The sequence below is a fragment of the Plecotus auritus genome (genome assembly GCF_963455305.1).
Source record: "Plecotus auritus genome assembly, chromosome: 9".
Taxonomy (NCBI): Eukaryota; Metazoa; Chordata; class Mammalia; order Chiroptera; family Vespertilionidae; genus Plecotus; species Plecotus auritus.
This window is the reverse complement of record NC_137783.1, coordinates 135,462,020-135,472,984: the sequence shown is the minus strand read 5'-3', so window position 1 is coordinate 135,472,984 and position 10,965 is coordinate 135,462,020. Positions and strand designations below refer to the sequence as shown.

The 10,965-nt window shown below is 42.0% G+C and overlaps 1 protein-coding gene and 1 pseudogene across 2 annotated transcripts; both read right to left on the bottom strand.

Moving 5' to 3' along the window:
• Nucleotides 1–4,661: 4,661 nt before the first annotated feature.
• LOC308258093 (ferritin light chain-like) lies at nucleotides 4,662–5,176 on the bottom strand (annotated as a pseudogene). Its single transcript has one exon. The product of its transcript is annotated as a ferritin light chain-like (transcript).
• Nucleotides 5,177–9,726: 4,550 nt separating this feature from the next.
• On the bottom strand, nucleotides 9,727–10,665 carry LOC308258028 (olfactory receptor 1S1-like; the record flags this gene model as incomplete). Its single annotated transcript, XM_080688259.1, has 1 exon — nucleotides 9,727–10,665. The coding sequence occupies one exon, from the start codon at nucleotides 10,663–10,665 to the stop codon at nucleotides 9,727–9,729; it is 939 nt and encodes a 312-aa protein (XP_080544385.1).
• Between the last annotated feature and the right edge of the window lie 300 nt (nucleotides 10,666–10,965).

The window sequence follows — 10,965 nt, the reverse complement described above, 5'->3', positions numbered from 1 at the left end:
CAATAGTCTAGATATCAGGTAGGGCTAGTACTTCAACTTCATTTTAATTATTTAAGGCCCTTTGAATTTTTATATAATTAAAAAATACAATTTGTCAATGTCCATAAGAATTTTTTTTTCTATTTATTTATTTTTATTATTTTTTATATTATTACTAGAGGCCTGGTGCATGAAATTCGTGCATGGGGCGGGGGGGGGGGTCCCCTCAGCCCAGCCTGCACCCTCTCCAATCCAGGACTGCTGGCTCCCAACTACTCGCCTGCTTGCCTTCCTGATTGCCCCTAACCACTTCTGCCTGCCAGCCTGATCACCCCCTAACCACTCCCCTGCCAGCCTGATTGATGCCTAACTGCTCCCCTGTCAGCCTGTTTGCCCCTAACTGCCTTCCCCTGCAGGCCTGGTCACCCCTAACTGCCTTCCCCTGCAGGCCTGGTCACCCCTAACTGCCCTCCTCTGCAGGCCTGGTACCCACCAACTGCTCTCCCCTGCAGGCCTGGGTCCCCCCCAACTGCCCTTCCCCGCAGACCCAATCACCCCCAACTTCCCTCCTCTGCCGGCCAGGTCACCCCTAACTGCCCTCTCCTGCAGGCTTGATCGCCCCCAGCTGCCCTCCCTTGCAGGCCTGGTCTCTCACAACTGCCCTCCCCTGCTGGCCTGGTTCCTCCCAACTGCCCTCCCCTGCTGGCCATCTTGTGGTGGCCCTCTTGTGTCCACATGGGGGCAGCCATCTTTGACCACATGGGGGCAGCCATCTTGTGTGTTGGAGTGATGGTCAGTCCGCATATTACTCTTTTATTAGATAGGATAGAGGCCTGGTGCATGGGTGGGGGCCAGCTGGTTTGCCCTGAAGGGTGTCCCAGATCAGGGTGGGGGTTCCCTTGAGGCATGGGGCGGCCTGGGCGAGGGGCCTGTGGTGGTTTGCAGGCCAGCCACGCCCCCCGGCGACCCAAGCAGAGGCCCTGGTATCTGGGGTTTATTTATCTTCTACAATTGAAACTTTGTAGCCTGGAGTAGAGCCAAGCCTTCTGCTCGCCCTGTGGCAGCAGCCATTTCTGTTGGGATTTATGTATCTTCTATAATTGAAACTTTGTAGCCTTAAGCGGAGGCCAAAGCAGGCCAGGGCTGCAGAAGCTTGACTTCCTCCATTGCCGCAGGCAACTCTAGCCTCCTGCTCTCTCCAGCTCCGTGACTGCCGCCATTTCTGTTGGGATTTATTTATCTTCTATAATTGAAGCTTTGTAGCATTGAGTGGAGACCTGGGCTGGAAAGGGCAGGCGGAAAGCTTGGCTTCCTCCATTGCCAGGGAAACCCAAGCCTCCCTCCTGCTCTCTGTGGCTGCAGCCATCTTGGTTGGGCTTATTTGCATATTCCCTCCTGATTGGCTGGTGGGCATGGCTTGTGGGTGTAGCGGAGGTATGGTCAATTTGCATATTACTCTTTTATTAGATAGGATTTTTATACATATGTGTCCTTATTCCTCCATTACCCCCCACCCCCCACTCATGCCGCACCCCCCTGTTGTCTGTGTCCATTGATTAGGCTCATATGCATGCACACAAGTCCCTTGGTTGATCTCTCCCCCTTACTCCTACCGACCCCCTCCTTCCCTGAGGTTTGAGGTTCTGATCAACGTTTCTCAGTCTCTGATTCTGTTCTTGTTCATCAGTCTATGCCGTTTATTATATTCCACAAATGTGTGAGATCATGTGATATTTATCTTTCTCTGCCTGGCTTATTTCACTTAACATAATGCTCTCCATCTCCATCCATGTTGTTGCAAATGGTAGGAACTCCTTTTTTACTGCAGCGTAGTATTCCATTGTGTAGATATACCACAGTTTTTTAATCCACTCTTCTGCTGATGGGCATTTAGGCTGTTCATAAGAATGTTTATTATAATTTTGGTTGGGATTGTATTGATTCTTATTGATCAAGTTGGGGAAAATTGACAAATTGACTCTTCTGATCCATGAACTTAATGTATACTTAATGTATTTCTCTTTTTTTATTTAGGTCTTCTTTAAGTTATCTCATCATTGCTTTGTGTTTTTCAGTGTATGTAGCTTTTTCAAATTTTTGTCACATCTATTCTTTCTTTCTTCTTTTTTTTTGTTAATCCTCACCCGAGGATATTTTTTCCATTGATCTTTAGAGAGAGTGGAAGGGAGGGGGAGAGACAGAGAGAAACATCAATGTGAGAGAGACACATCTATTGGTTGCCTCCCACATGCGCTCTGACTGAGGCTGGGGAGCTAGAGTGCAACTGAGGTACATGGCCTTGACCAGAATTGAACCCTCAACCCTTCATTCCATGGGCCATTGCTCTAACCATTGAGAATAACCAGCTAGGGCCAGATTTATTCTTGAGTACTCCATTATTTTTATTTATTTTTAAAAATATATGTTTATTGATTTCAGAGAGGAAGGCAGAGGGAGAGAGAGATAGAAACATCAATGATGAGAGAGAATCATTGATCGGCTACCTCCTGCACACCCCCCCACTGGGGATTGAGCCTGCAACTTGGGCATGTGCCGTGACCAGGAATTGAGCCATGACCTTCCTGGTTCACATGTTGATGCTGAACCACTGAGCCATGCCGGTCGGGCAGTACTCTATTATTTTTGATGCCATTGTAATGGTATCAATTTTAAAATTTTCATTTGAAATTGTTTCTTTTTTGTGTATAGCAATGCAATTACTTTTGATTTTGGCTAACTCACTTATTAGTTCTAGTAACTTTTAATAGATTCCATTGAATTTTCTGCATATATAATCATGTTATCTATAAATAAAAACAGTGTTCTTCCTTTCTAATTTGAGTGATTTTATTACTTTTTCTTTCTGTGTTGCTCTGGCTAGCACCTCCAATATAATGTTGAGTAGAAGCAGTGAAAGTGTAAATTTCTATCATGTCATTGATCTTAGAGGAATCTTCTCAGTCTTTTGCCATTTGTTATGCAGATCTTTCATAGATGCCTTTATCTGGGTAAGAGAGTTCCCTTTGACTTCTTGTTTGCTGAGAATTTTTTGTTTTTTAAAATCAAGAATGAATTTTAGATTTTGTCAAAAGATTTTTCTGCATCCACTAGGATGATCATATAGTTTTCTTCTTTCTCTACTAATATGATTAATTACATTGATTGCTTTTGGAACGTTAAACAGTTTTTTTTTTATTGTTTAAAGTATTACAAATAGTAGTACATATGTCTCCTTTTTTTTCTTTCCCAACTGACCTTGCCCCAGCCTCCCCTACCCCCCGGCACATTCCCTCACCCCCCTCCCAGTGCCTTGCGTCCATTGGTTATGCTTATATGCATGCACACAAGTCCTTCGGTTGATCTCTTACCTCCCCCCTGCCCCCCAACCCTCCCCAACCTTCCCGCTGTCGTTTGATAGTCTGTTCAATGCTTCTCTGCCTGTGTATCTATTTTTGTTCATCAGGTTATAATATTCTTTATTATCTATAAATGAGTGAGATCATGTGGTATTTTTCTTTCACTGACTGGCTTATTTCATTTAGCATAATGCTCTCCAGTTCCATCCATGCTGTTGCAAATGGTAAGAATTCCTTCTTTTTTATAGCAGCGTAGTATTTCATTGTGTAGATGTACCACAGTTTTCTAATCCACTCATCTGCTGATGGGCATTTAGGCTGTTTCCAAATCTTAGCTGTGGTGAATTGTGCTGCTATGAACATAGGGGTGCATATATCCTTTCTGATTGGTGTTTCTGTTTTCTTGGAATATATTCCTAGAAGTAGTATTACTGGGTCAAATGGCAGTTCCATTTATAATTTTTTGAGGAAACACCATACTGTTCTCCACAGTGGCTGCACCAATCTGCATTCCCACCAGCAGTGCACAAGGGTTCCTTTTTCTCTGCATCCTCTCCAGCACTTGTTGTTTGTTGATTTGTTGATGATAGCCATTCTGACAGGTGTGAGGTGGTACCTCATTGTTTTGATTTGCATCTCTCAGATGATTTGTATAATCCCAGGATAAACCACACTTGGTGACATGTAGTATTCTTTTTATTTTATTTTATTTTTTAAAAAACATATTTTATTGTTGATAGTATTACAAATATCTCCCATGTCCACCACTCCTTACCCACCTCTCCTAACCTCTTTCCCAGGTCTTCACTATCCTATTGCCTGTGTCTATGGACTATACATATAAATATATAACTTCTTTGGTTTATCTCTTCTTGTCCCCCTAACCCCACATCGAGGTATGTCAGTTTGTTCCATGCCTTCATGCTTCAGGTCTTATTTTATTATCAATTCATTTTGTTCATTAGATTCCACAAATAAGTGAGATCATGTGATGTTTGTCTTTCTCAGTTTGGCTTATTTCATTTAGCATAATATTATCCAGGTCCATCATGCTGTCTAGTATTCTTTTTATTATCAAAGAAAGTAGATGTTCCTGAGACTTCTTGGTTTGTTAAGGTCACAGATGGTATTTTCTAACACCATATGCCAATTTAAAAAGGGGTTTTTAGTTTTTTTGTTGCAAAAAGCTTTATTGTTTCAATGTATGGGAGTGGGCTTCAGGGTGGTTAAAAGAATGGCTAGTAGTTTCGGGGAGAGGCTCAGGAAAAAGCCAGACACCAGGGGATGCAGAGGGGCCCCTCAAAGACTTCTGGGCTCCAAAGGCTCCTAGTCATGCTTGAGGGTGAGCCTTTCCAAGAGATATTCGCCCAGCCCAGCCTGGGGGCCGACAGCCTGCAGAGGTGAGTCAGGTGGCCGCCCATCTTCTTGATGAGTTTCGCCTCCTCACCCAGGAAGTGGTTCTCCAGGAAGTCACAGAGATGAGGGTCTGCGCAGGTAGAACCCGGGCCTCGCAGCTCCAGAAGGGCCTGGTTCAGGTTCCTCTCCAAGGCCAGGGCGGCTTCTCTGGCATCCTGAGTTTTGCCCACTCATCCTGGGGAGGCCTCAGCACGTCCTGGAAGAGAATGCGGCCACCGCGCTTGTTTTGCAGCTTTAAGAGATGCTCAGCGCCCTCTCGCTTCTTCTCCTCCAACTCGCAGAAGTGGCCCACACCCTCGAGAGCCACATCATCCATAGAAGCACTCAGAGAGGCAGGTGTGGGAGGCCCGCAGATGCAGGTTGGCCAGGCGGTTGACCGCAGCCTCCACCTGGGTGGAATAATTCTGATGAATTTGGGAGCTCATGGTTGTTTGGCAATAAGGAGTTAAGGTAGAAAAAAACCCCGGTGTGTTGGCTGGTCCGGGAGGTGGTTCTGAAGATGGTGACTGGATAAGACGCAGGAGAGTGGACAGAGGCTGGAAGAAGGGGCATCCCTGGGTCTGTTCATGCCAAACACTGTGGAAGCAAGAGACAGATCCGAGACCACCGAGGGCACTGCAAGGGATTTGTAGTTTTGAGTCCTCTAAATTTCTCTATTAAAAAGAGAGTAAGAGGGAGGCAGTAAGAGGAAGATGGAGGAAAAAAAGAAATTCAGGATATTTTAATCTTCTAAGAAATATGTTCTGAATTAGACGGTTTCACTTAGAATTCAACCTTGAGGATGCAGGACTGGTTGAGAGATCACTAGGAGTGATAGCTGCAAGAGTTGAAGAGGGCAGGTTAGAAAGCGTGATTTCAGGAGTGATGATTTGGCTCCAGTGGTATTTAAAACAGTTGGTACCTTCTTTTTATCGGCAGACTTTTCAGTTTCTTCCTCCATCTTCTAGACACCAATTGTTCTAATTTCCTCCCTCCCTCGTTGCAGCTTCTCAGACTTCCATGTTGGGTTCTTATTTCTAAATGTGAGTTAACCAGGGCTTAGTCACAGGTCTTTCCCTATGTAGTCATTCCTTAGGTTAATTTCATCCAGTCCCATGGGTTTAAATATTTACTTAAAGTATCTAAATAAAATTCAAAGTCTTTGCCACCGACTATGATATTTAGCCAGTTTGGGTCCCCAACTGCCTTCATGATTATCTCCTCCTCTACTTCTCTCTAGTTCAAGCCAACCTCTTCCCGCATTAGGATCTTTACACCTGCTCTTCCTTTCCTTGGAATGTGTTTCCCCAGATCTTCTCATGGCTCACTTCCTTATTTTATTCAGTTCTCAGTAAAATAACTGAGAGGCCTTCGCCAACTTCTAAACCCCTCTACCTAAAATAGCTATTCCACCCTATGTTACCGTCTGTCCTCTGACCCTGCTTGATTTTTTTTTAAATCACAACCTTCTTGCTGCTTCATATTTATGGCCATTGCTTATTTATTTATCTATATGTTCATTGTCTGTGCTCTGCACTGTGATAGAAGAGCCAGGATATTGTATTTCATTTTACCTCTCACTAGGTACTCAAAAAAAGATTTGTTTAGTGAATAAATAAATGAGTATTTTACTGACACTTTACATGTTAAGTTTAACAAGTAAATTCTACCCAATGCATAGTGTATTTTTGGTTTGTTTTTCTAGGCATTTCTTTTGCATTTAAGTTACCTACACTAAGATGACAGGGGTTTCTGCTCATTTACTAAAAATCACAAGTTGGTTAACACAAAAGAACAAGGATAGCATAAAACTCAGTTGAATGTGTTTTGCACATCTTATGCTTTCTAAATTTCATGATGCTAAATATTGTCTTTTGATCATCTGGTCTTAAAAATTACAAAATTATTTTTATGTCAGTTTCTCTCTAGTTTGTGAGTGCATTGAGGGCATGGAATGTGAATCATTCACCCTTTTAGTCTCAGGGCCAGACTCAGAGCCTGGTAAAGTGAAGGTTTACAATAGATGTTTGTTGAAAATGACAAATAGGAGAAGGATTCAGGGAAGTACAAGCATCTAGGTACAGATTTATGCTTCTCCTCTGTGAAAACTTAACAAGGTTTTCATAAAAGTTTGTGATTCTGCATTTTCTTAATCAGTTGCCCTTTGTGTCCCAAACTTAATCCTAATTCACTTTGTCAGGCAAACTCCCAATTTACGTACAAGTCTATTCCTAGCCAAATCAACTTCCCATTACTCACTGCAGATGGAGCTATACCTTAGTATGGATACAGCCTCCTATAGAATACAAGTTGGAAGTAATAGAGGGCCAGGACAGGTCCACAAGGATGGCAACCAAATTAAACTAAATGACTTTGGTATAACCCTGCTGCTTCTTATATCAAACATGGGCTAGATGAAACCAGAATAAACAGAGAAAATTGCATATTGGCCCAAATGATGTTTATGTAACTGAGAAGATTCTGGTACATGTTGGTTTAATAGATTTAAATAGGCAAGATAGTTTATTTTCCTTAAAAATAAAAAAAGTTATTTTCACCCTAGCTGGTTTTGCTGCTCAGTAGTTAGAGTGTCAGCCACAGACAGAAGCATCTCAGGTTCAATTCAAGAGCACGTACCTGGGTTGCATGTTTGATCCCCAGCCCTGATCAGGGTGTGTGCAGGAGGCAACCTATCAATGTTTCTCTCTCTCTGTCTCTCCTTGTCCCTTCTACTTTCTCTAAAAATCAATGGGAAAAATATCCTCGGGTGAGGATTAACAACAACAACAACAACAACAACAAGTTATTTTCTTCCCAGTGTGATAGTTATTCTAAAATTTTAAAGCAATAACAGGGTATAATATGAATCACTCTATTCTTTGAAATAAAACCCACTGTTTTGGTTACATATTGCTATATAACAAATCAACCCCAAATGGAGTGACTCAAAACAGTAATAATCATTTTATTGCTATCTCTCACAGTTCTAGAAGTTGGCTGGATTTTGGTAGGCAGTTTTCACTTGGAGACAGAGCAGAGACAGATCAGCTTAAGTTTCACTTGCTCATAAGTTGGATGATTGACTAGGGGGACTCAGAGACTTGTAGTCTGAAACAGCTAGGGCTCCTTGGGTATCTCTCTCTCTAAGTCTTTGTGGCCTCTCCACATGTCCTTTCCAGCATGGTGGCTTCAGGGTAGTGGGACCTTTTACATGGTAACTCAGGGTTCCAGAGGTACATGTCCAGAAAGAAAGAGTGCCAGGTGGAAGCTGTGTTGACTTTTCTTAGATGGTTCTTGAAAACCATATGCAGTACTACTTCTGGGGTACTCTATTTGTGAAAGGAGTCCCCCAAACCCTCCAGGCTGAAAGGGGAGGAACATAACCTCCATTTCATGACAGGGAAATGGCCAAGTTCTTCAAGAGCATGGAAAATGTTGTGAGCATCTTTGGACAATACAATCTGCCACAACCACTGTTAATATTTTATTGACTCTCCTGCTAGGCATCTCTTTCTATTTTACATGATACATGCTGTTATAGAACCTGCTTTGTTATAATTAGACCAATGGTCCTATTACAGAAAAAGAAACTGAGATTAGTAACATGGCTTGTCACACGGTGAGTTAGCTGCAGAGTTGGGCCAGACTCCAAGTCTCTTGATTACGAATCTAGGACTCTCTGCTATTCTAAGTGGAAAAATGAAAGCAGAGCTCTGTGATGTTTCATGTTGAAGCTATGGGTAGAATAGAGTAGATGTTGAGGCACTTGAGGAAAGCAGGACAGTGAACAGGCTAGTTGGTAACCCATATAAAAACAGGTGGTTTTACATTTGTAATGAAAATGCACATGAAACATAAAAGTTTAAGAGATGCCACAGAGAAAAGCATGTGTCTGATAATATAGTTTCTCTTAAAGAAGTTGGATTTTATGTTTAGAGAAAAATAGAATTCAGCTTAGACTGGAGACAGAAAAACCTAATTTAGGAGGAAAGGCATATTAAAGTTGGAAGCCATGGGACAGTCACAAAAAAAGGAACATCTTTTTAATTTTATTTTAGTGTCTATGGTATATTAAATAGAATGGTAGTTGTATAATATACATGTTCATTTAGTAACAAACAGCTTTAAGATGTTGGGATTATTATTTTCATTTTACAGATGAAGAAGATGAGTACCCCAAGTAATTCTGATGTACACACACAGTTGGAAACAACTGGGACCAATGGCCTCATTTTATAGATGAGAAAATAGGCTCAATAAAGTGAACTGACATGCCTAAAATCTCACAGCTATTTGGGCACAGAGTCAGGATAAGAATTGATGGCTTCTATATGCACACTCTCTGGTTTTCCATCTAAATACATTTCCCAAAGTGTGTTTTGCACAACACTAGACCTATGAACTAGTCTGTGATGAATCAAGTCCTGTATGATTGAACATGTTTAGTTTTGAGAAATACTGCAAACCATATTACCCTTCTGGAGATTTATTCTATACTAAAAGCTCTGAGAAGTTGTCTAATTAAAACATTTTGTTTTACTTAACTCTGAGTGGTCCAAAATTGTTTGAACGTGGATCCTTCTTTTTACAGCTATTAAACATCTCACTGAATGGTAACTTGGCAAAACAGGAAAGCCAATACAGAGAAATCCAGATTGAATAAAGGAATTACTAATAAACATATTCAAAGCTGCAAAAGCTAGACTGTAGGTACCACATGCACTAGGTTATTATCTAAGTGATGTACAATTTGTGTCAAAGTTTATAGTAATACACATTATAATCAGATGTGATTTATGGTTGTGACTTAAGGGAATTAAGGGGTTTGTTTCCAAGATCAGAGCAACATGAAAAAGCCCCAGATCTTCAGAGGTTAGAATAGAAGGCAGATACCCTAAAGCTTATTAAAAGCTGAACTATCACAGCTATGCCACAAACTTTGGACAGAACCATCCATCTGGTTATGAGGATAAAAGGAATTCAGATACCTGGGACATCAAAGGCAGGAAGTTTTCCTATTGATGAGCTTCTTCAGGGTACCTTTTATGTCCTTATTCCTCAGGCTATAGATGAAGGGGTTCATCATGGGTGTCACCACAGTGAATAGTACAGCACCAATTTTATCTCTATCATCAGGGTGAGTGGATGAGGGGAAGAAATAAACCCCTACAATGGTCCCATAGAAGAGCAATACAACTGTCAGGTGAGAGGCACAGGTGGAGAAGGCTTTCCACTTTCCCTCTGTGGATGAGATTATCAGGACAGCCCTGACAATGCAGATATAGGAGAAGAGGATGAGGGCAAAAGGGAATGTGATGACTGATAAGCCCACGATGAATAACACAAGCTCATTGATCATTGTGTCTGAGCAGGATAGTCTGAGTAGAGAGGCCAAGTCACAGAAGAAGTGTGAAAGAGTGTTGTTGTCACAGAAGCACAATTCAAGGAGCAGAAGAGTGTGTGTCAGGGCAACAATATTACTGAGGACCCATGGAATAATGGTCAGTAAAATGCAGAGCCTGGGTTGCATGATGGTCATATAGTTCAGAGGGTGGCAGATAGCCACAAAACGGTCATAGGCCATGACTCCCAAGAGGAAATTGTCAATGACAACAAACACAATAGAAAAGTACATCTGTGTGATGCAGCTCTCATAGGAGATGGATTGACTCTTGGTCTGGATATTCATCAGCATTTTAGGGACTGAGGTGGAAATGGAGAAAATATCAGCAAAGGATAGATTAGCAAGGAAGAGATACATTGGGGTGTGAAGGTAAGAGTCTAAGCTGATGGCCAGAATGATGAGGCCATTTCCAACCACAGTGACCAGGTACATTCCAAGGAAAAGCACATAGAGGAGATTCTGCTTCTCAGTTTCATTGGAGAGTCCCAGGAGGAGGAATTCAGAGATGCTGGTTTGGTTTCCTTGATGCATATTTCTATTGATCTGAAGAAAGGAACACATGGTCTTCTTATCCCCACAAGGAACCCCAATATAGTACCAATTAGTTACAGCCATTGCAGGGAGGTGGGCACTTCCTTTAGGCTGAAGGGCAATAAAGGGTGGAGAAAGATTACTTAATAAGGAACTGTGTCAGCAGTGTAGAGCTCCAGTAAATGCCTCACGAAGAAAAGATAGGGACCTGACAGATACTTCTCAATGAACATGTTTTAAACTCTAACATAATTCTGAATGTGATTTTTACAGTGGGCTCCAACTGTAGTTAAATGCCCC